The sequence below is a fragment of the Pseudoliparis swirei genome, chromosome 22 (genome assembly GCF_029220125.1).
Source record: "Pseudoliparis swirei isolate HS2019 ecotype Mariana Trench chromosome 22, NWPU_hadal_v1, whole genome shotgun sequence".
NCBI classification, from domain to species: Eukaryota; Metazoa; Chordata; class Actinopteri; order Perciformes; family Liparidae; genus Pseudoliparis; species Pseudoliparis swirei.
The window spans coordinates 9835376-9861358 of record NC_079409.1 but is presented as its reverse complement, the minus strand read 5'-3'; the positions used below and the strand labels follow the sequence as shown (position 1 = coordinate 9861358).

At 42.2% G+C, this 25983-nt stretch overlaps 1 protein-coding gene across 4 annotated transcripts in view; it reads left to right on the top strand.

The window, feature by feature from the left end:
- The window catches only part of ptprub (protein tyrosine phosphatase receptor type Ub), a 147381-nt gene that overhangs the window by 82844 nt on the left and 38554 nt on the right, over positions 1–25983 (top strand). For all 4 annotated transcript variants that reach the window (XM_056444162.1, XM_056444161.1, XM_056444160.1 and 1 more), the window contains exons 4-10: positions 5011–5092; positions 7353–7468; positions 10444–10618; positions 13973–14266; positions 21004–21321; positions 23032–23141; positions 25202–25403. In XM_056444162.1, the coding sequence (XP_056300137.1) occupies positions 5011–5092; positions 7353–7468; positions 10444–10618; positions 13973–14266; positions 21004–21321; positions 23032–23141; positions 25202–25403 (1297 nt within the window). The remainder of the gene's footprint in view (positions 1–5010; positions 5093–7352; positions 7469–10443; positions 10619–13972; positions 14267–21003; positions 21322–23031; positions 23142–25201; positions 25404–25983) is intronic.

Below are 25983 nucleotides of genomic sequence, written 5' to 3'. Positions count from 1 at the left end.
GGTGGAGAAAGGGCTAAACAAGGGACAAAGAGGGCAAGAAGTGCATTCATTTTGTCAGTTTAAGTTTCGCGGGTATCGCAAGCAGATTTGCGTACGTCACTCCCGCCAAGTGGTTAACGTAAGTGTTCCGTTTGATACAGCACTTATCAGCGACGGAGTGCACGACAGATGTCAGTGCACTGTATTGCAGTGTACTTCGTAAAGTGTCCGGTAGTAGACACAGCCCCTGTCTCTTGTGTCCTCTGTTTCCCTGCATTTCCTGTCCCTGTGATTGCCTCCCCTGTCCCTGATTGTTTCCACCTGTGTGATTGCTAGCCCCGCCCTCATTGTGTACACCTGTGTCTCGTTCGCCGGTGTCCAATCACCTTCCCTGTGTATTTAAGCCCTGTTTGTCCCTTTCCCCAGTGTTGGTTTGTACTGTTTAGTTTGTGTCTGTGTTTGACCTGTTATCAGTAAAGGATTAAATCTTCTGCTAAAACGTTGTTGGCATTTCGGTCCTATCTCTCTCTGACTACGACATCCAGACAGAAACACCTTGTTTTACGGCACATGCAAGTCACTGTTTATGTTTTGTAAAAAAATAATCAGTTCTCTTGTTATCACCAAAACAAAAAAAAAAATCCAGGAACCAAAATCCCCAGAGTCTTCTTCCTGTGAGACCAGGCTGCTGTTTGCATTAAGCATTGAAGAAGCATTACACACATAACTTTCTCCTATCACAGTTGGGTTATTGGGATTTGGAGTGGAATGGATTTTGGGGGTGAAAATCTAACAAAACAAGATCACCTTGAGATATCACGATTGAAGATGTGTTTGGTCTGGTGTACATTGCCATATTTCTCTTTCTGACTTACTGGTAGAAGTGTTTGCGATAGCTGGAGAACCTTGTTATTAAATATTAAAGATGTTATCTATCCCTCCAAGACAGCCAGCAGACATGTCCCCTCCTTTCTTTACCATCTCTCACTTTCTTCTCTCTATTTTGTCTCCTTCCAAATGTCAGAATCTTCTCCACTTGTTGATATGGCGTGTGTATTATTCATCCCCTCGTTCAATGCATCCTCCCCGTTGAGGGTGTTGTTTCTTTTAGGGTAGCTTACATTACATTACATTGCATGTCATTTAGCTGACACTTTTATCCAAAGCGACTTACTATCCTGTTACATTCATACACCGTAGACGCAGCTACAGGGAGCAACTCAGGGTTAAGTGTCTTGCTCAAGGACACATCGACTAGGGCGACCCCCTGGTTGAAAGACGGGCCTGCTACCCACTGACCCACAGGCGTAGGTCTGATCTTAATACAATACTCACATGTCATGTCATATGCACATTCAAATACCATTGTCTGGTAACCCCACATTGATGGCATGCCTTCAGGAAATCACCAGCCAAGAATCAATCCAGTACACAAATTCTCATGTCGCAATATATTTTTTTATGAAGGAGACACAATGGGTTAATAAGTGAGCTTTAGGGATGCTGTTTGCTTGATGTTTGTGTGTTACCTTTGGACATAGCATGGCTATTGGTTTCCCCCTGCTCCCACTCTATATGCTCAGCCCGGCGAGGCTAACCAGTTCTGAACTTAACAAATGACACATGTGAGTAGTATCGGTCTTCTCATCCAGATCCCGGGAAGAATGTGAATAAGCGGTATTTTCTAACATTTTGAATATCCTAAATTTAAACAAACATTGTAGATGCATGGAGTTGGTTCTCACGCTCTGTGCACATCTTGCCTGTTTTGCTTGACCTCTTAAACCAGAGTAGCCCACTTCATAACGTTTCCCATGGTTCCATGTTTCCTTATTATTATCCCTCGCTTCTTTCAGGGAAGGGAGCAAGTTGGATTGTGGTCGGCACAACAAAGACTTCTGAATGAGAATCCTCATGGCTCAGCTTTGTCCCATAATATCTTCTTCTTTCATTACTTCAGTGTGATGAGAGTGGTGCCAGTTGAGCCTTTGGCTATCGGAAAGACCTCTGTGAAATAATTTGGAGAGCAAATTGAGACTCCTAAGATTGAAACCATATTGTCAGACACATACCGTTATCCTTTGGCATTTTCCACCTGACCAGATATACTTCAGCATCTGACCTTTTGTCTGTGAATATTCAAGAAGTTATTTATATGTGACTGTGACTAATAGTGAGTGAAAGCCTTGCGTCTAATGGTGTCTCCTGACTGGAGTGAGGAAGGTAGAAGCTTGTTTATAGGGCCAGATAAATCATCTCTTGATTTGTATACATAACAATTGCTTCTAAAAGCCAATAAGGCAGGGTAATGTAATATGTTCTCCTAATGTGCATTTTATATCAGTCATAAATCACTGCGTGTCATGCTTTTTCTTTTTTTCTTTAGAAGCCGGTTCCTGCATTTGTATATCTTTTGGAACTAAAATAGCCATTTAATAGAATAAAGTACAGGCCTATAGAAAGTTTCTTTGTGAAAGTGGCTTTCAATAGAAATATGGGAAGGTCGTTTATTGAAACAAATGCTTTGAATGTCTCCCTCTTAATAACCTCCCATCCTAATGGCTGAAAAGAGTGAGGATTTACCAGTAATCAATCTCGTATTGAGCGTTTTTCGCTCAGCAGAGAGTAATAGCACCTTTAATTAGACTTTCAAGACATTATTCTGTCTTTTGTGTATATCTTCCAGCCTAATCAGTGTGTCGGGCTAATTTTAATATCAGTCTGATGGTATGGCGCTGTGTGTTTATACGACTAATTCAAGTCCACATATTGAAGGATATTGTGCTTTAATCATTGCTGTAAAATGTGTGTTTATGCAGCTGCAGAATAGAAGGGAAGGAGGGCGAGAAGGCGGCAAGAGTAAAAGATGGACAGCAAAAGAAACAAAGCACTGCAATGGACAATTGAAGGATAGGAAGAATGAATTGAGGGAAGAGGTCTTTTAAAGAAAATAAACCACTTGAAACAGGGGGCAATGGAAATGATGAAAAGGGGAAATGTTAATTTTCCCGTTTTAAAAGCGGGGGCTTGTTCTGGCTCAGGTTCCAGTGGTAAAAATTGACTCTGGAAGAAGAAGATGAGCCTGAGTGTTCCTCTCTGAGCCGGAGGAGAGCAACCAGTTACAGGCAGAGCAGGGTCACTCTCCAACCGTTAGACCCAGCAGCCAGGACCTTTCCTCCTGCTTCCTCCTGCTTCCTCCTCACCCCCTCTGTCAACCTTCTAGCCTACCCTCTCTCCTCCCAGCATGTCTGGCTTCCTGCGTCTCTTTCTGTCAAGAGTCTTTTAGCTGACCCACATCCCATCATTATATGTCGGTGCAGGTGCCATCAGGGGTCCTACATATGATGGGATGTTGTAAGACTCATTTTTGCTGAAATGCTTGCTTTAGTAGTTTGGTTTATTTTGTGTAAAAGTGAAAGGATTCTTAGAAATTGCTTTCCATTTGCCGCAAAGCGAGGTCTCAAAAATGTATCCTGACAAAAAAACATACTTTAAGGTCCACTTTCTTGCTTTTTTTTTTAGCTTTCAACTGGAGGATGGAGTTTGAAACATAACTGCCCCCTCTCCAAAAAAATCTTTGGACAAGCTAATTTGTGGACCTTATGTTTTTGGCACTGAAACTGAAATATCATACTGGCACCAAAACAAAATCATCATACAGTGCAGAACAAGTACAGTAAAAAGCCGCTCTAATCTGTCTTGATGCAATGTCAGTCTATGATTTATGCACTTGATAATTATTTTGTCGCACATCCTTTTAATATCTCTCAAAGTGAGGTATCAAAAGGAAAATCTCAGCTCGCCTTTTGCTGAATTTCCAATCACGTCTCACGGTTTTCCTCTGTGGATGGAGTGTGAAACACGGGTTTGGATGGATTTGAAAAACTATAGTATTTTCCGACCCACTTAATTTTTTCACTGAGGCCTCAACCTTATCATCATCTTATGCAAGATAATAAGAAAACTGCATTATCTGAGATAGACTATGGTATGCAGTTATCATGTTTTAAGAGGCTTTTTGGAGGACCTTAAAATCTCTTGGTCAAACTACCGTCTCCAACGTCAAATATTAACTTACATTTTCTTTCTGTTTTGCCACTGAAACGCCAGTATCGTATTTCGGATATCCCAATGTATTCATTCTGCAACACAACAAGTCACTGGTGAAGCTACTCCAACTGGATTCAGTTCCATAACTTTGAGAAGTTTGAGTTTACTCTTGTACAACCCATTTCCTCTCCACCGGCGTGCATTACAGATGCCAGGCACACACATTTAAAGTAGCTCCGTGGACATAAGGTAGTGTGAGTGTGCGGTCTCAGTACCAGTGATAGGAAACATGTCGTCATCATTTGGTCAGAGGATTATGAGAAACCATAACTCAAAACTGGCCTTCGATCAAACATGAGGATGAGAGACTGTCCTTGGTGCTGTGAAAACAAACATCACCCCTGTGTGTCATAACTCTCTCACTATTACTAAGGATGGTGATTTGATATTGATTAGGTTTCATGAGAGCCTGCTGCTCATCCAGCTTATTGTTCCATAGGACGGAATGGAGCTTTGTCCTCCCCCGAGTCTCGTGGCCCTGTGCAGGCTGTATTATCTGCTGTTATGGCTTCACAGCAGCCTGTGCCCTGAATGTGGAATAGCGCTCACGAGTCAGGCGCCACATTGTGCGCCTCCTGATAAAACTATTATTTCTCTTGGCCCTGCGGACTCAGGCAAAACGTATCCATCTTCCTATTTTTATGCTCCTGTCTTGGTCTTGTGTCTCTCATTGTCTAGCTTTCTGTTTTGGGTCAGCGGCTGTGCAACCGTGTGGCGAGGGGCTTGCTTGTAAATAATGCATCTGTCAGAGGAAGTGGGACGCGAGCGTTATAATTCATGCAGCCCTCAATGTTCTTCAGAAAATTGCTCGCACACTTCAGCTTCGGGAGCATTAGGTTAATCGCAAGTATATGCTTTAGCTATTCCGTTTGTGAATTCAATCTGTTCATCACACATTCACGTTGGCTTCACTCTTTGCAGGTACTGATTGAGGCGACTGTTTCCAGAGAGCGGCGAGGCTACATTGCCATAGATGACATCATGGTGCTCAACTACCCCTGCTGTAAGTGCCGCTTCTGACAATGAATTGTAATTACAGGAGGTGCTGGAGGGGAGAAAAAAAAGTTGTGTGGTTTTGAGAGAAATATGTATTTCAATATGATACGGAGAAGAGTGATGCCTGACCAACCTTTTATATTAGTATTGCAGGTTGTCCTGAGGCGTCCAGAGCCAACAGAAGGGCTATTAAAACAGTGTGACACCCAAATGCCAACACCCCCCACCTGGAAATACACCTGCCATTCCTGACTCCAGCCTCCAGACTCGCTTGACAGCTACCTTGATTTGTCAATCAGTTCACTCTTTAATTCTCTCTCTGAAGGCAGCGTCCATGTTCTCTGGCCTGACTGGAAGTGCGGTGTAGCTTTTGGTCATACATCACTGCTCACAGAGAGTCTTTTCCCATCAAGCACTGCATTTCAAAGCTTTATGAGAATGTTCATTGCAGAGCTCTCTTTTGTCAGTGAGGTTGGGGGTTCAATGTGTTGTTATCCCCGCAGGACCTCAAGTAAGACATATTCACTGAGTCCCTTAATACCTGGACAAAGTCTTTCAGTGTCACACTCTGTGTCGTGCACAACCCACTGCTGAACACGAGGGCTCAAAGCACATTCAATGCCATTGGTCCACACTGCTTTCAAGTGACATCAATAACTGGCACAAGCTTGATGGATATATTTGACTGTCACAGAGATTCAGCGTTATCTCCCTGTTAATATTTACATATTCCCTACTGTTACCACAGTGTTTGGAGGCGTATCATGAACACCGGCTGTGAGATAGGTCGCACCGTGCTGTCTGCGTACCACCCAGTCAGTCACCCCGTTTCTCCCCGACACAGCAGATGGCATCTTCTGAATGCTCCCACTGTGGCCATTACATAATTAAGACTCATCAAGACCTGAACATGCCTCATGATGTGGCACACGGCCAGGCTGCATTAGTTGGCCGATAACGCGTGCGAGGGAGGAAGACGGAGTGAAAACACAAAGCGAAGTGTCGCATAGTAAAAAAAGAAGAAAAAAAAGGATATGAAAAATGAATAAAGGCTCAACTAGTCCCTTTTGTAAATTATTATAAAAGCATGTTTGACTTTTCTGTTTTAGTTCTCCTGAGTCTTAGTCTTTGACTCTGAATTTAGTGTTGCACTCAAATGAAATATGTATCATGATAAAGAGTGCTCAGCATCACATCTGACACTTTTAGCTGTGCAACACAGTAGTTATTGCCAACTGTGGGGCCACTTTTGTTCCCATTCACACTTTGTTTATCTTTGGCTCTCGGGCATAAATTATGAATTAACCTTCGGAGGGAGAGTCACTCTAAGGCCATCTGCGGGGTGCATATACAAGAACTCTCCCCATACTACTTATTGGAAACAAACCAGATGCACACGTAGCCGCCCCTTGCTACATAACGACATAATGTTGTGCAAAACCAAGCAGGAGACGTGTGAGACCCAAACATGTGCTTCACCGTTGCTCTGCCATCTCTTCCTGCCAATCATCCAGAGTGACATATCGACTTGTCCTACCCCCATTTCTCAGGCATTGCAGGCAGAGATTTGCCTCTGCAGGGGTCTGGTTCTCACAGCACTATTGTTAATCACAGAGTTTGGTGAGAGGGCAACTCCCACACACAGACTCATTGGCAGCTTCGCTCAGCATGCTGGGACATTATTAGTCGAGATGTGGAGGACTGATGCTTACTCTGTGGCTTTTCTTCTGCAGATTCACTCCCACATTCTGCTCACATCGCCTCTTTTCTCATTTAGATCGCAGTGTGTGACCCTCTCAACACATATATTTACACACTTTTTTAAAATGTATTTCATTTTTTCAATTAATTACAATGTTACCATACCGTACATGTCCATATTAGGCTCCGATGTGTCTGGAGAATCTGAAAGTGGAAAGCATTGCAACATTTTTGATCCTCCACTGTCAACACAAATACACCAACACGAAAAACTAGATAGAAACTTAAAAAAGCATTAATATTTATGAATCTAATTAGAAAATAAAGTCGTTACCCAACTTTAGTGCAGCTTCAAACCTTGAACTGAAAGAAACTGTTGCTGCTTTTGGTTTCTGATGCACATTTGTGATATTTAATTAAGTATGAGCAAACATTGGATGATGCCTGAAGTTCTTGTTTTTGTATTTGAAAAGAAAAGAAAAAGCCTTGATAAAAGGTTTTGTTCTGAAGCCGAAGGTAAAGGATTCTTTTGATCTCACAGTGTTCCTCTCTGTCTGTTTCTTTAGATAAGGCGCCGCACTTCTCCAGGCTCGGAGATGAGGAGGTCAATGCTGGGCAAAATGCTACGTTTCAGTGTGTGGCAGCTGGAAGAGCCTCAGAGGCTGAGAAGTTCCTGCTGGAGGTCAGTGTTTTACTGGTGAAGTTCATAGACATTTGTTATTTTGTATTCTTTACTTTCAAATCCATCAACAGTGAAAAAGGAAAATAGCAGGTTGAGACTGGATCCTCTATATTTTAGAGGTAAGTTCAGGGACAGATTGGACATTGGCCCCTGGGCACGGACATGTGAAAGGCCCCTCAACTCTCCTAAAAAGCACCAGTACACGCAGACTGAAAGAGACACAAAACAACTCTTTTTTTATGTTGTTTGGAGCCTCCTTGGAAGCGTTGGGGGGTCTCCTTGCTGTAGTTGTGAGTGTCTTTGTGGTTGTTTTGTGTGTTTTTGTCATTCTTATGCATCTTTTTTGGATAATTGGTGTTTGTTTTTGGTCAATTTTCCTCTCTTTAATTGTGTTTATTTGTGCTTGTTTTACAATAACAAGTTGTGTGTGTAGTTGTTTTGTGTCTCTTTGTGGACGCTTTTTGTTTTGCCTCTCTTGGTGGTCATTTTCTTTGTGTGGTTGTTTAGTGTCTCTTTGTCGTCTTTTTGACTCTCTCTGTAGGGATCTGTTTGATTACTCATAGCTCGTTGAAGACTTTATTCCACTTTCTACAAAGACCATTGCATTTTAAGTGGAGGGTGTTACCCTAAATAACCAGTGCAACAAGGTTTTTTTCTGTTTTTGAATCATTAAGTGTCCCATACGTGCTCGTGCTTCAATAAAGATTGCAGACATATTTTTTGCTGTGAAGGCCATGAAGACCTTGAAGCCTTCTTACTCCGTTGCCTTTGAAAAGTCGCATTGCTTATGGGATCATAGTATTCGCTGCTTTTTCTTCACAGCCTCCTGTTTTTATTTAAATCGTGTGCTGTGTTTTAAATATTGGTCTTTTCATCTCGGATGACTTTCTCTCTGAAGGTCTTCCTCTGCTGGGGAATAACTCTGTGGTCTTGAAATCCCCCTCTTTATGTGGCCCTGATTAAAGGACCAAATGCCCTAATGCTGGAGGGCTAAAACATTCCTCTGCAGCCACACAATCAAAACTTTTTCCAAACCTCTTACCCCCCACTACTGCTAGTGCTAATCATGTTTGACTTCAGTCACCCTGCTGTATTGTTTGAATCTGGGATGTGTGATTTATGTAATTGAAGCATCCTCATTCAGAACCTCTCTGAAGGCTCAATACATCCAGATATTTGGTCACAACACAAGGATGAAGACAAATACTTTGGGTCATTAGCTGGCATAACCATACAGGCGTCTGCTGGAATGAGATCTCCAGGCCATGGGAATGAGCCTCCTCTTCCTCTCCTCTGCTTTTTACTCTCCTCTTCACCATATCTGCTCCGTCTGCGTCACACATGTCTGTATGACCCATTTTCTTCGTATAGACTCGCATCACTGTTGTTTTCTGTTGTTGTGCCCTCTTGTGTTTATTGTGTCTTCCGTACCAGCTGCAGCGCGGTCTTGGTGGCACACGTCTGCCAGATTAACTGATCGTTTTGTTGTTTCCTCGCCAATTAGCCACAGCCAGATTGTTTACGCAGCTTTAAGTGATCTCGTGCTTATTTTATTCATCCTGATTTCCCCTGCCTCCTTTTCTGTAATCCACATGCTCGGTAATGAAAATACTGTAAAAAGCAAAAGGGGAGGATGCAGCATGATTGAGAGTTTTACATTTTTTAATTTCCAGTCACAAGATTAATTGCCTGCTTAACCCTATCAGAAGGTGTGTGTTTATGTGTTTGTTTGCGAAAGGCTCGACCCGAGGTTTGTGTGGTCTGTGCTCTGGAAAAGCCCAAATCAGAAGCAGAACAGAGGCCGAGATGGCCGAGCTTTACCCAAAGGTGTCCTTGTTAATCCCAGCATGCTCGCATTCTTTGGTTTCTGTTCAAAATGGCAGATCAAAACGATACGGTTCAGGATTAATGTCCACCATTTCACACAAAGACAATGTCCTGAAACCATGAGCAGAACAATGTCAGATCCAATGTTTTTATTTGAGACTATGTGAACTTGAGAAGATGCTCGTGGTTTTAATGGTGTGGAGCAATGTGAGACATGCACACACGGCGCAACAGGAAGGTGCATCATGCAACATTCATTGGAATCACACTTTATCTCAAGCCCTATTTTCCTGTTTCTAACTTTCTCCCCAAACTCAATTTAGTTTCTGTTCTGTTTCTGCTTTGAGACGCTGCTTTTTATGCTAAAACCAGCAGTTGTTTTATAGCCATTTCCACTGTCTCTTTTTCTACTAAAAAACATTGTACATGCTGCTCCTCATCCGTTAGCCTATTTACTAAACTGATTAAACCTTAATGCATCAAAGCCCATCTGTCCAATTCTAACTGCTGAGCAGTTACATTTTTTGCTTCAACATTGCACACCGAGGACGGCTATGGTGGCAGACGGGCTCCATCAGGGACAACAATCATGACATGTATTACCCTCGTAATCACTATTATTTGAACACAAATGTATTTGTTTTCTTAAAGTATGTCTGATCGTCATATTGCCTGATTAAAGCAGAGACATGGTCCGGCCATTCTAATTGAATTGCACACAATTGGACACTACTGCTTTTTAATCACACAGCTCGAATAAGAACTGACCCAGATATAATTTAAGTGTGTTTTGCTGCATTAATGGCTATGTCTCTCGGGGTTTACTGAGCAATAACTGAATTTAAGGGCTAGTTAATAGGTATTTAATACTGCGTGTGTGTGTGTGTGTGTGTGTGTGTGTGTGTGTGTGTGTAAAGGGGATCCAGGGTTTGGGAGCTTGACCCCTACTGGGGACTATGACTGCAACAGCTCAGCTTTTTTGGCTTTTGCTGCTTATTTTTCCAGCTGTGTGTGCATGTGTATGTATGTGTGTCTGTGTGTGTGTGTAATGGTACACTGTATGAAATGACATGTAGCTGTGTGTGTTAGAGAGAGGGACATGACGACCCGTTGTGTTTTCACCGACCCTGTCCTTTCCTGCTTTTCAGAGACACAATGGGGACATTTTAACAATGGCATCAATCAAGCACTTGAGTCACCGGCGCTTTGTGGTAACCTTCCAGCTAGACGACGTCCAGCGAACGGATCAAGACCTTTACCGCTGTGTCACTCAGTCCCCTAGGGGCTCTGGGGTCTCAAACTTTGCTGAACTTGTTGTCAAAGGTAAACACTCTCTCTTTATTTGTCGCTCTTTTTGGTCTTTCTCGCCCCTTTTGGTTTCTCTGATCCCAACCATCACTTTTCCTGCCATTCTTATGATAACAGGATTGTCTGCTCTTCTCGGTCACGGAAGATGACTGCGTGTGATTCAAAGGAGAATTACAAATGAAATTGATTACACCAGCCACTCGTATGAACACATATCAAATCACCCATAGGATATCTTTTGTGCATAATGGCTGAAATCACAGACACTTCACTGATTTCACTACAATACCCAAAACTCAAATTGTACGGTGCTCGACACACATAACGGCTCTTTTTGCTGGCGAATGCAATCTCCCCGTCGTGTTGTTTTCTGAGCTGGGGTTGTCAGATATGCTGCCATACTCAGCTCTTCAGCTCTCAGTCAAAGAACTGTACTCTTGACTTGGACTCCTGCAGCCCCTGTCATATCACGTACCACATATGGTGACCTCACTCCCATTACTCACTCCTGCCCCACAGCCTGACAACGCTTTGACAGAAAAGTAATGACACGGCTGTCGGATGGTTTGATGGCATAACCAACTCTAGCCCTTAGCAAAGTAGGGTTGAGAAGGGGAAATAAGAAAGGAAGATTCCTAATCTTCTTGTCCTCTACTGTATGCTCTCCCTGATAGTACATCTTTTAAATGACATGCTGTATTAATGGCTTTATCAGTCTGTACGTTGTGGATCTGTTGATCAATTGGTTGGTCCCTTTATCACTTTGGTGCAGACGGAAATAGCTCAACACCTGTCTCGTGGATTGCCATCAAATTATGGACAGACATTTATAATCCCAAGATGATGTTTCTGAACGATTGGACGTTCCCGTTACGTTCCTCGAACACTAATAGCAGGTTGATTTGTGTGTTTAAAAAAAAAAGTCTCGACAGCAATTGGATGAAGCCTCCACGTTTTAGCTTCTTTGCCACTACATCTATATTTGAAACATTGTCGACTGTCATAGCTACAACTTTGTGGGCAACTATTTAGGCAAAGAAAGACATTTACACTTTTATTTATACCCGGGGTAAAATTCTTCTCTGCATTCGACCCATCGTTATTAAGGAAAGTAAGCAGTGGGCTGCAGTGAAGCGCCCAGGAAGCAACTTGGGGTTCATGTCTTAATCAAGGACACTTCGACATGCAACTAATGGGGAGAGCGGGAATCGAACTTGTGGTTCCGGGACGACCACTCTCCCCACTGAGCTACAGCCAACCCAAAGCATGTGAATACATACCTTGACTGTGTTTCTTGTTCCTCTCAATGAGCATACACACTTTTAGACATATAGCCAAGGAAGAATAGCAAAGCTTTAAAAAAATCAAGTCAAACCATTTTTCTATTTCCCTATACGACAAATCTACAAGGGGCTTCACATTGTGTACAGCTAACAACATCCTCCATCCTTAGACCCTTGACTCGGAGGAGGAACAGCTCACAGGCTTCAATCTCTTCGTTCTTACCATTTGCAACAAACTGCCAATCTGCCACAGCCTGTTGAAGAGAGGGTGAGAAGGGCTATCCAAGATGGCTTTTATTGCTACCCTTGTGCTCCTCTACGGTACTGCCTCCGCACTCAGTCTCAACTTGGTCGTCTAGCTGGCCTTCCTTCTCAGCTTGTTGAGGCTGCTGACCTCCAAGCCTCAATGCCTCAATGCCAACACCCCAGCACACCACTGCGGAGAACAGAGCACTGGCTACGATGGATTGATAGAAGACCTGTGGCACCCTGTTTTTTATTGAGTTGTACTCCAAGGTATTTGAATGAGTCAACCCTCTTCCCCTTCTCTCCCTGGATAACAACCAGGACTGGAGTCCCCTTGATCCTCTGGTAGTCAACAACAAACCCCTTGAGTTAGTGCCCACATAATGAATACAATAGTCTCATCTTTCTCCTGTGGCTTTTGTTTTGCCCCCATATTACAGTTTGATCATGAGCACATTTAAAGATGATTTTTTAGGGATTTAACCCCTCTTAAAGAATCAGTCTCACTGAAAAGAGGTCCTTCATTAACAAGATAGCAATGTTTAGTTTGAGAACAGAGTGCTCCAGGAATGAGTCCTGCAACCTGGAAATGAATAAGTCTTTTTTCTTTTCTTTAGATGCCTGAAATAAGGACAGTGGTTAACACAAGTTTAAGAGATTTTAACATGTTGTGCTCCTATATGAAATGTGTCAGTATATATCCCTCTCGTGAATTTAAAAGCTTGTCTATGTTTTAAAAGGTGGAAGCTAACATTTGGCTAAATGAGACTACACGACGTCATCGTGGGATTATTTCCTGCAATAATCAAAAATCCAATAAAGAGTCCCTTTGGTTTTTTGTTGAGGGAACTGCTGCAATGCTTCGTGGTTGGCCATCAAAACTATGTTATCCTTGCAGCACTTAGCTCTGCATAGAGAGGGAAACAATGAAAAGGACAACTAATAATATACTGAGAAATAATAAAGTGAAAAATGAACAAAATAAAGCTGAGCTGTGAACTTTAAAAACAAATAAGTGATTTATTATTAAATGTGGCCCCACTGGCTGCTTACCCATGGGCCTAAATGTGGCCTTTCATTATGAATGCAGTCATTGACAGCCCAAAGATGAGCTGCTGCAGGCTAAGTCAAGGAGAAGAGAAGCAGCTGGGAGTAGAGGTGAGGGGCTCGTAATGTTGAAAGCTCAAAGAGAGGAGCGCAGAAAAGACAGAGGCGCGCCTGCCGGATGAAGGATTAGTCACAGCCACAGATCTAACTCTGATCCTTTCTCATGCTTTGTCCTCATTTCTTTTGCATTCCCTTTCCTCCCTCACACTGTTTCCGGTGTAATTGTTCAGTGGCTTGGATCTGCCAGTCAGTGACATTTGACCGGTGGGCTCTGGAATTAATCCTTGGTTTTGCAATCTTTTTCAACAGTGATGCAGAGTCTCCTCTTTTATCATGGTTACCATGCTCTGAGGACTGAACACTCAGTCAGAGAAAAAGATGTACACCACTTAATCCTTCAGCTACAAATATCCTACACATTCACTGCACTGCATCCGGAGTTGGTTTTCCTCTCACTACTTTGCAAAAAATTTATTCGGGGGTATAAATGCCTTGTTGATAGGTATGACTAATCAGCTATTTGGATGCAGTTTGACCTGCTCACATTCTGCAGTCTCTGGGGACTCTTTAAGTTTCAGTGGGCTTTAAACATGGTAATAAATCTGTTTGCACACAGCTAATTAATACAATAATTACCGTGCTATGGACCCGCCAACAACTGCCTTTAACAATATAAACTTGTGTTGGACCACGAAAACGAAAAAACCCCACTGCTTTTCATTTCTTCCGACAGAACCTCCATCCCCCATTGCGCCACCCCAGCTGCTGCGCGGTGGATCAACTTACCTAATCATCCAGCTCAACACCAACTCTATCCTGGGAGATGGCCCCATTATCAGGAAGGAGATTGAGTACCGTGCCAACCAGTCCCCGTGGTCAGAGGTGCACGGCGTCAACATGGTCACCTATAAGCTGTGGCACCTGGATCCAGACACAGAGTACCATATCAGTGTGCTTTTGACTCGGCCCGGAGAGGGAGGAACCGGCCCCCCTGGACCGCCTCTCATGAGCAGGACCAAGTGTGCAGGTGAGCTTGTAACACACTGTAAAGCTGGACAGGGATTGGCCGCATTAATGCAGTTATGGGGTTAGTGTACAAGTGTTCCGAATTCTTTGAGGTTAAAGCATTTTTTTTCACAAGAAAAAAGAAAAATCTGAAAGAAATATATATGATTTTTTTCCTTTTTCTTATCCCTATAATACTCTTGTGACCCCTCAGATTCTTGTCAGTACTATTGCTTCTGCAAACTGCTGTGCACCCAACTTTTATCATTTATTATGAAGTATTGTTTACTTGGTCACTTACATGTCTTCTATGGCAGGAATGTTCAACTGTATCTGAATCTGAAAGTGTGTTTACTCTATCCCCATTTAGGGTTTTGTGTTTGTCTTGCAAAATATGAGATTCAGATCTTTTTATCGGGCAGAGACAATCCTCTGAAAGGACTCATTGTGCAATGTGTAGTGCTTGGGGGAATTACAGTGTGCATTGTTACGGGAGACCTCTGGAGAAGGGAATTCAGTGTGTTGAACACCTGGCTGTTCGGTAGAAACCACACGCATGAGTCAGCGGGGTCTTCAATGCAACCTGTACAGGACGCTGCTCTGTGATTTCCTGACTTGCACAGGTTTATAGATTTAATCTAGATTAAAATAATACTGATAATTATGTCTTCTTTTCACTTAATTAATTAATTCAGCTCAAAGTACCAATGCCCAACAGCAACACCCCGAAACTTCAGAGAGATATACATTATTAGACATCTGTCATGTTAATCTGCTAAAATTCAATCAGAGAGGAGCTGATAGACAAGTTGTGACCCGGTCGCTGCATATACTTTATCTCTTAAGAAAAAACACATTTGCTATCAATGTCATTCTCTGAACTCTGGAGCTGAGGAGACTGAAAGGAATACTTTTTTTGCTGCCAGCACTGCAATATTGGTTTGACTGTTATTTAAAAGATAACAGCTGGCTGACTACAGTGACTGGCCTAAAGCAGGCGTCTTTGGTATCTACTGAAGAGGATAGACATTTTGGCACAAACAAAAAAAAGGACAAAAAATAAAAAGAATTTGTCGGTGACGGTGGACAAAACATATACATCGCAGTTAACACAGATACAAGCTGTAAATGGTCTTAAAATAAGTGATGGATTATGGTAATCATGTGCAGGTTATATTATATATTAATACATTATTTAGTATTGATGATGTTAAATTCCCAAAACCCAGTGTCATTTACATTTTTTGTTTCATGCGTATAACAGTCCAACAAATCCAGTAGTTAAAAAAAATAATTCTGCCAATCAAGTAATTATAGACTAACACAAACGGCATATACGTATATCTACATATGGCATACATACTGTGTTGATGGAGATGCACACAGTCATTACCGCTGCCTGCATCTGCAATGTGTGCACAGCGCTCCAAGGCACACAAAATGAAGAGCTTTTTGTTACCCAAAGGCAGTCTGTGGATTTGAGTCTTCCATGGTCATCACTCTTTTCTATGCCCAACGGTCTCTTCCAGCCACACACCATCCCTCACATATCTCCCTACACTGCTTCAGTAGGGGCTCTCTGGCCCTCTCTCCAATGACATATTAAAGCTACTCTCCTCTCTCAACAGCCAAAGACACCCCCCCATTCATCAGGGCGCCGTGAGTGAGCTCACAACCCTCCCCCCCCAATCGCTGCCGGCCCCGCCCCAACCCAAGAGACACAGAAAATTCACAATGAAAAAAAAGTCGAAGAATTCTATAGCAAGAGTAGTGAGAGTGGACGGGGGGGGGGGGGGGGGGGCTGCGGTTTGGGAGAGAGTTAGTTTTTCAAAGTGAGAGAGTGAAATAGTGAATGTGCGAGAGGTTAAGCGAGAGGAAAGTCCCGGCATAACGGAATTGCTTTCCCAGTTGCTGCTATCGGTGTTTGTGAAAGTCACTAAGCTTAAGCCTTTAATGATGTATTTACATGTTAACCATTAGCGTGTACAACCATGTGTGGGGTAAGTGACAATGTTGTGTTGGCTGAGCTGTTACATGGGGGCATTTAGATGCAGTACTAGTTCCATACAGAGAAAGTAAAGGTGAAATTAGTTTAGCAGTTTTCCTTCAGTGTTTACAGCTATAACCTGGCGTATTACGTGTTATACACTTTACTGTAAGATGTAGCACTGTAAACCTCCTCCACCTGCACTCTAAAAAAAAAAAAAGTTGAGTCAACTTAAAAAAGTGAGGCAACCAGCTGCAAAGCCTTTTTGAGTTCACTCAACTAAGGGCTAATGTGTTGTGTCAACTTATGATAAGAAGTTCACTCAAAGTGATATCTTAAGTTTGTCAAACGTAACATTACTATTCAGACGTACTTATGTATGTTAACACTACTTAAAATATTGCATTTGATAGTTACATCTACTCATGTACTTAAGTTCAGAACACTTAAAATATTAAATTGGAGAAACTTTAAATTGTGTGTTCTTGTAGATTAAAAACATACATCAGCAGCACTTAACATTTTTTGTTGAGAAATGTTTTGTTGAGAGAACTTACTTTTAACTTAAAATGTTTTGTTGAGAGAATTTACTTTTAACTTAAAATGTTTTGTTCCTAAATTTCACTGCCCATTATTTGAGTACACTCAACATTCTTTGCAACGTTGCCTTCATTTAAATTAATAAAAAATGTACACCGTTTTCTTTGGAAAAGTCAACAGTTAAAGAAAACAAACTTCTTCAAACACAAAATGTTTATTAACAATAACTAAACATTTGTTTGCATAACTATATGAATTCCAGGTGTCAACACTTGAACATAGACAGCAGAGGGTCAACATCCTTAAAAATCAAAATGGCTGAATAAAGAAAAAAAAAAAAAATTCTGTTTTGTGAATCCAAAATCAAGGCCTTGAAACAAGCTTTGGAACATGGTTGTGACACGTGTGTAGCCGTCACGAGTAGGTTCCCCCCCTAAAGCACCAATAAGCAACAAGTAGCCAGAGGGATATTCGGTAATAAGGTTTATTCCAACAGCAGACTGTGTCTCTGCTCTCCACGCTCCTCTCCTGTCTGTCCAGCTCCTTTATGGAGACAGACTCAGATAACCAACACAGATCGTCATCAGCTGGACTGATTACCAATCTGATTACCAATCAGTCCAGCTGATGACAATCAGACACCGTTCCCTGAACCACACCCCCGCTCCACCCACTCTGCAGTATTCCCAGTTCAACTCCTTTCACGTAAGATTCCTCCGGGTCTGTATTCTACACAAAAACAAGCATACAGAGACTATAATAAATATTCACCGCCTCTTTTAAATTTTCCTTTTTTTTCTTCCCATTCTGTAACAATACAATTTAAAAATCAAAAGACATTTTAATGCAGATTTTAAAAACTAAAATATAACACTTTCATACAAGAGTCACCTCCTACACATTAGTATTATAGTATTTCAATCTTCATAGTCTGTTAAATTAAATGAATAAATTGAGCAAAATACAGGGAAACATTTGCTCTCACGGTACAGGCTCCCTTTAATTCAATAAGTGACAAAAACCTGAACTGGAGCAAATCTGCCATTAAACAATGGACAATATCCTTCATCTAATCCATATCTAAATATAATAAACAAACAATGGTATCAAAAACCAATGTATTTTAAACAGGGGCTAAAGAAAATATTTTTATATTATTTTATTATTTAATATATAAGATTAAAGTAGTATATATATGTATTTACATATATATGTATTTATATATGTATTTGTATATATATATATATATATATATATATATGTGTGTGTGTTTACTAACATACATGCGCAGTGGCCTTAGTTACCTCAGCAGATGCCCAAACCACTTTATTAAGTTTTCTCAACTTAACATTTTAAGTGGATTCCACTCTTTATTAATGAAATTGACATTTTGAGTTAGTTCAACTTTTTTCAAAGGCATTTGTTGACTCAACTTAAAAAAATGTGTTAGGACAACAAATTTGAAGTTGGGCTTTTTAGAGTGTGGTGTATCTCACCTGCTTGACTCTGCAGGAGACAACAGAGCTCCCCTTGGTCAGCCTCCAAACCATCTGGTCTCCGCTAACCCTGCTGGCCCCTTATTCCACTGCGGAATCCTAATTGTCCAACCTCGCTGTTGGCCTGATTAGGTTTAAGGAGGAGGAAATAGATAGTGGGGGTGCTGCGGTGATTTCAGGGAGGCGGCAATTATCCAGCGAACAGAAGGGAAATTTGGAACCGTCGCTGAATTTAGGAGGAAAGTGAATTTCCTCTCCAGGAGCTGTGTCTCGCCACTGTGACTAATCTCACTCTTCCGTGGTCATGCTGAACATTTCTCCCCTTCCCAAACATGTTGGCGGGCCGGCGTACACATACACATCCTCGCGGAGTCGAGCTGTCCTCGTATGGCTGCTGTAAAACTAATGACCGTGAATGTGAACATGGTCTCTGCCTGGCTCTGGTGGCCGTCCAGGTGTGCTTGATGAGCCATTGCTGTGATTATCAGCACGGTGCATTAGCACAGCTTGAAGCCCCTCAAGTAAATCACAGAGGAGAGGCGGCCATTTGTAGTGCAGGTGGTCCCCGAACAACGTGAATGGGCTTCCACCTGCTGCCGGGTCACTGAACCTTCTGGAAAGCCTTCGCCCATGATGCTCTTGGTCTGTTAGAGGGAGCCCGACACTGGTGCCGGACTCAAATTAGACACATTAGGAACACAAGTGCTTTGCCTTTCTTGGCATGTCATCCATCATGTCTTCCATTCTGAGCCACAACTCCCTGTATGTTTACATCTGGGTTGCTTGGATTTATGTGTGCTTGTGTTTTTGCTCGCACAAAGGCGTGCATGTCGGTATTAATTTGTTTTTCCCGTCTGACACAGTGGGTGCAGATGCCGTCCAGCGACGCGTGCGGTCTACGGCAACTCTGCTCCGTCCCGCTGCAGACCCATTTCACAGTTTTAGGATAGATAATAAACCAGAACCTGTCACATCGACTCTAACTTTCGATCTCCAAGGATCAACACGGTGCTCTGGGCTTTCGGCCATGTTGGGGTGGCTGCAGTGTTCGCGCCACAGGGTGCCAGAGAACGGCTGCCCGTGGCATCCACACTAATAGGACGAGGCAAAGGGAAGGGGCTGGCACAAATGTCCACTTTGAGAAAAAGCCACAATGAGAACACTGTGGCTTCTAAGGCGGCGCTTTCATCAACTCAGCAGTTAAATGCCTCTCTGTATTTAGCGCTCACACTGTGCAGACTATCAATTGCACCATTAAGACAATCCTCAATCACACTGAACAGTGGAACATTAACAGTTCTTGCTGGCTGCAGGGTACAGCCGTGCCATTACTCTGGATAAGGTTCTGATCAATGCTCTATGTCCGTCGAGTATGAGATGCCAGACAGCAAATTAAAAGAGAAAGTTGGTGACTTTAGAAACCGTCAGTATAGATTGGATGTATCATACAATTTCACTTAAAAATATTTCTCTCTACCATAAGCAGTAATAAGTTAGTAGTAATATGGGTATAGGGCTGATATATTTTTTATTACAGTATACAAATGGTTGTGCGCTTGACCATGTCCACGTGTAAAAATAGATAGAAAGTTAAAAAGGGCTATGAAAAAAGATAAAGAGGGGGAGTACCGGTAATCATTATTTTACACAGCAAAAGCGTGCGTATCCATGTGTCCTTGCAAGTTCTTGTTTTAGTGCATTAGCCCCCGCTAAGTGATGCATTGGCTGCCTTATTTAAGTTCCTTGCACTAATCGGTGCTGCAGTGAGAATCCCACTCAGTCAGTACAGGAATGAAGACCTTGGCCAGTAACCTCAAACTCCAATGATCTCCCCCTGTACGCCATATCTCTGCTGTCATTACCTGCCTCCCGGGCCCATTACTCAACACACCCTATTAAATGAATAAAGCAATACAATACATTATGAAGCATATTGCTTGACAAAAAGGAGTTGACTGTGTTAATAATGGCCACTGATAAATGCCTCCATTGATACTGAGGATGTCCTTGGCTTCACTCAGCCTCTCTTCAGTTTTCAGACATCCTCCTGAACACTGGCTGGTCTGTGCTCCCGTGGATAGAGACTCTCTTCATCTTTCAGCGAGCCATTTCATTTGAGGGAGATATCAAAGACAGAGCTGTTGTTCTTTTGCGGCAGAGAAAGTCGGGGTTAACCCGGCAGTGACCAGAATTAACTTGGTGCCTTCTAAAAATACAAATGACTATCGCAATGACCCAGAAGTAAAAGTGACCGGCGGAAGTGAGCGTCCTTGTCGAGTGTCCACTGGCATTTTCTGTGTGTGGATTAAACCGGGCAAAGACATAACCACTGGATAGTCAATTTGCTCAGCGACACAGAGGCGGGGACTGGTGGGAGTGTGACGGCAACACACAGCCTGTCCAATTAATTAGCACAATTGGCACAAGTTCTTGCTCTGCCAAGAGGGATGTGGGTGTGTTGTGCTGGCAGCAGACTGTCAACCTCCATATTGTGGCAGGGCAATATCGCGGCGTCTAGGAGGGAAACAAGCGGAAAACTGCGAGGGAAGTTCTGCGATCAGTGTCAGTGTTATATGCTGGGTATGCCACAATAAAATGAAGTCACCTGTGGTTTCATTTGATAGAATTCACTATTATGCTTTCAGATCTTCCCTAATGGCTTTATTTGTTTTTGTCTCTCATTTCTTTATTACTTTGTTCTTTTTTCCCCCCTTCTTCAATCGTCCTCCCTCCCAGAGCCCATGCGTGCATTGCGGGGCCTCGCAGCCACAGATATCCAGTCCAGGCAGTTGTCCCTGCAGTGGGAGAATCTGGCGTTCAACCTGACACGCTGCCACACCTACTCAGTGTCCCTGTGCTACCGCTACACCACGGCGGGAGGCGGCGGAGGCCACAACACCACTGTGCGCGAGTGCCTGGCAGTGGAACACAACGCTTCACGCTTCACACTGCGCGATCTGCCACCCTACCACGGCCTCCATGTCCGTCTGTCACTGGCAAACCCTGAGGGAAAGAAAGAGGGCAGAGAGGTCACCTTCCAGACTGAGGAAGACAGTAAGTCTCTTGTGGAGCTTACAGAAAATATAGTATGGAAGCAGAAAGGAACATTTTAAACTGCACATGTCTTTTGACATATGTTTTAACATTAATATGCATTTAGTTTTCAGTGTGTTAGGTGCACCAAGCTAAATGCAGTCTGACAATGTATTGCAATCAATCCTACTTTCATCAGAGGATATAAAATAAAAAGATGTCTTCTCTGTAATTTAGTTCATTGATATTATTGGGGTTGACAAAATAATGGAAACAAATCAGTCATTAGAATGCAATACAGTTCAACAGCGCCACAATCTGTATCCTGCTATGAGATTAATGACATTAACACCAGCTCCTATGCATCTCCTTAAACACAAAACAGAGAGGGTGACCATCTGAGTGAGGCGGAATCAGCATTACAAAAGATTAATTTCTATTTTATACGAAAATAATGTAACAAAGAAAACATTATATCTGAGTCTGTGGCAACCCTGAGATAGGATGCTGTGCTTATTTCTTATCTCTTATTATTCTTTTGTGCCGCAGCACATCGTCTGCATGGCAGTTGAGGGAGAAATCAATTCTGCCGTGAAAAATAATCGAAAGAAACAAGATTTTCATAAAAACATCTATTCAGTACAGGGAAGGATATAAGAAATGATGAAGAGAAGATTAAAATGCGATTGCAATATTTTTGTCAGAGAGTTGATTGAATATACAGGACTGTCTCAGAAAATTAGAATATTGTGATGAAGTTCTTTATTTTCTGCAATGCAATTAAAAAAACAAAAATGTCATGCATTCTGGATTCATTACAAATCAACTGAAATATTGCAAGCCTTTTATTCTTTTAATATTGCTGATTATGGCTTACAGCTTAAGAAAACTCAAATATCCTATCTCTAAATATTAGAATATCATGAAAAAGTATACTAGTAGGGTATTAAACAAATCACTTGAATTGTCTAATTAACTCGAAACACCTGCAAGGGTTTCCTGAGCCTTGACAAACACTCAGCTGTTATAAATCTTTTTTTTACTTGGTCTGAGGAAATATTAAAATTTTATGAGATAGGATTTTAGAGTTTTCTTAAGCTGTAAGCCATAATCAGCAATATTAAAAGAATAAAAGGCTTGCAATATTTCAGTTGATTTGTAATGAATCCAGAATGCATGACATTTTTGTTTTTTTAATTGCATTACAGAAAATAAAGAACTTCATCACAATATTCTAATTTTCTGAGACAGTCCTGTATATCTAAACCTACACACATACAGAACATGTCAATAATGAACGCTTCTTCCAAAAGCCTGAATAAGAAACTCTCTCCTCCAGACAGAATCAATTGAAAGAATAACAGTTGACTCAGCTGTTTGGCTCTTGCTTTAGCCTCAGGCCTGAATCTCACATAACAGTCTTTCTCTGTGCAGCGCTCACACATGGGGACTGGGGCTGCAACCAAATGGCCCAATATATTTCAACTGAAGACTGATATAAAATGATCGTATCCTTCTTAGAGTTTATTTCTCTTGTCTGTTTTAGAGTTGCATAACTGATGCAGTTCATAAATTAACTGTGTCCTTATCTGATGTTCTGTGCCCGCCGCTCTCTCGTGTCTCATGTGGCGCACTGTGACACTCACTCCTGCGGTATTGACAGCAAAAGCTCACCGTGGGATTAGCACTTCAATTTCCCCGACAAATGTTTGTTCTGTCAATTTCTTATAGTTCCCGGAGGCATAGCGCCGGAGTCGCTCACCTTTACCCCGCTGGATGACATGATCTTCCTGAAGTGGGAGGAGCCCGTTGAGCCCAATGGCCTTATTAACCAATATGAGGTGAGCTCAGAGAGACACTGTGGAAGGTTTTTGTCTTGCACTATTTTTTTCAACATTATTATACTTGTTAGTTTAGTTGACTTACAAGGTTTAGATTCATGCTTCACTGTTTATTGAAGCACTATTTTTGACTTTCAACGTTACTAAAGGAAAGGCCTTAAGGATGAGGACGAACCACTAATGCTATCTTAGGAGTTTGTCTCTGGCTAGCATTACTTGAGTGTTAGGATTCCTCTAATCCAATGACATGCAGTTCAGAGTAATGTACTCTCATATATATATATATATATATACACGGTAGTGTTAGCATCCAGTACCGTGTCCTTAACAGTTGGGAAACATTTCACAATCCTGTAATGACCTTTTTTCTTTCTTGATGTAACCTGTAACCTCACACAATGTAGTCAGTTTATGCCAACCATCTCCCTTGATCTGTAGGTAAGTTATGCATTAGCTCTGACTTTGCACCTTCTGTTCAAGCAATAACACACTTACACACGTTTTAATCCATTTCTTTAACTTTTGCTCTTGGGTTTTTGTGCCTTTTCCTTTTGATATTTGTGTGCCCAGTGCAAAAGTACTTTTGGTGAGCCATTTTCTCCAACTGCCACTGCAATCAGCACAGTACAGATATGTGCTTCATCAGCAAAGCTCTCTGGTCCCCTTTGAATTCTTGCTCAACCAACCATTTAGGGCATTCTGCGCGTTTCCCATATGTATGAAAAAAAGCAGCAATACTCAGATTCGCTCCGATTGATCTCGTGCACATGGCCAAGCCCCGTCACTTAACACTTGTTTTGTGCCATTAAAATAGAGCCCTGTGTCAGGCCTTATGCTTAGTCAGATAATGATTTTGGATTGTGTCTGCGGTGAGCCATAAGTGGGCCTGTCTGCCTGTCCTCAAGCTTTTTCTCCTTGGCTTCAATTGCAACGCTGCCTCAAGGATAATATTAAATAGGATCTGTGGTTTGACCTATGAAATGGCAAATGCACAGGATCTGTGAGTGTGTTCAACTTTCTGAGCGAATGTAGAATGCTTTATACAGGGTTGTAAAAGAACTTCTTCATTTCACTCAGATTAAACCATTGTCCACTCTGTCTGAGCCCATCAGCCGCCATGCTGTTCTGCAAGCCCTGCTCACTGCTCCTCGCACTGTCAGATGTCTTTCATGTCTGCCTTTGTAGAGGAAGCACATAGGTCTGTCTGTGTTTAGTCACTGGATGGCTCCTAATGCTATCTCCACACCAAGGAGGCATGAGCAGGCATTATGCTTTTCTATGGTAATCAGCAAAGCCTTTGGTTTGGCTTGAGTGGCATCTTCAGTGTGTGTATGTGTGTGTACAACAGGCATATGAGCAGTGACTGTGTGATTCCTTGAATGAAGTGGATCCATCCCAGCCCTAATGTACTGTATATCCTAATATGTTCACCCTTGTCTGATTGCAGTAAGGTTGTCTCATTTAGCTCTCCACTATTTCACAGAGTATAAGTGGAAATCCTCATGAGAGTACTGTGGAGGCAAGGCAAATCACCTCTTAAGGAAAAACTTCAGAGAATATTTCGCTTTTAAAGGACACTCATGAGCAGCAATTCTTGAATTTTAATTAAAGAGTTAATTAAACTCGCAAACACGTAGCGTTTTTTATTTAAACACTTTTTACTGCGTGGCGTCCTTGGTCCATGGCCTTTATAATACTTAGTCAGACAATCATTTAGCACTCACAATACTTTAGAAAAAATCCAGGTTGCTTGTTTGACTTTGACTTCACAGTGCTAATGCCAATCAAGCCCTACAGTATTCCTCTAAAACTAAAAAAGGTACGCAAGCAGTTCGCACCTTGATTTAGAGAACAAATTAATTTCTGAGTGAAGTGGATCATATCAATCTGTCAGTCAAATGACTTTTCATGACAGAGCTGTTTGAGTTAATGACCTCTGCAGATCAGTATGAATCTATCACTTGAAATGTGTTGGCAGCGACAAAAATGAGGCTTAAAACCAGTGCGAAGGTGTCTCTGGCTTTCATGACGTAACCCTGAGACCATCTTGTTTTCAACAGATAAGCTATCAGAGCATTGAGTCATCTGATCCAGGCATCAACGTCCCAGGGCCAAGAAGGACAGTGTCCAAGTTGAAGAATGAGACCTACCACATGTTCTCCAACCTCCACCCAGGAACAACTTACCTCATCTCAGTCCGAGCCCGCACCGTCAAGGGCTTTGGGCAGACCGCCCTGACTGAAATCACCACGAACATCTCAGGTAGGAGCACCACTCACTGACTGAGCATGTGTGCTTGCGGGGGGGGTGTGAATGCTGCTTTGGGATTGTAAAAAAGAAATGGAAACCGGCAGCCTCTCCACATAGCGCGTGTGGCGTCACCACCTATCACAGATGCACAAAGCAGGTGCAACAACAGACTTATCCTATAATTAGGATCCAAGTTTTCTCTGTTCTGACCTCCACACCTTTTTTCTCTGGCAGAGGCAAAACTACTGCTCCCAGAGCTATTTTCCATTGCCTCCCCAAACTCCTGACACACTGTCATCTTATAGTCCTCGAGACATAAATGAACTCGTAGGAAGCCGAGAAACACCACAGAGGGGACTCTGTTGCGTGCTGTGTATTGCGTATAAAGAAAGATGCACTCCATTCCCGGGACCAGACTGTCACTTCTGAGAGTCTCAGAGCTTATTACTGGCGATATAAAACCATCATTTGTGTTTCTATTTCCTCTTAATGATGCTTTTGTGCTTGTTAAGGGATGGGTTTACGCCCCTCAGGAACACACAGCACAGCCACTCCCACTCCCACCCTTTCAGGTTCACACATATATTCACTT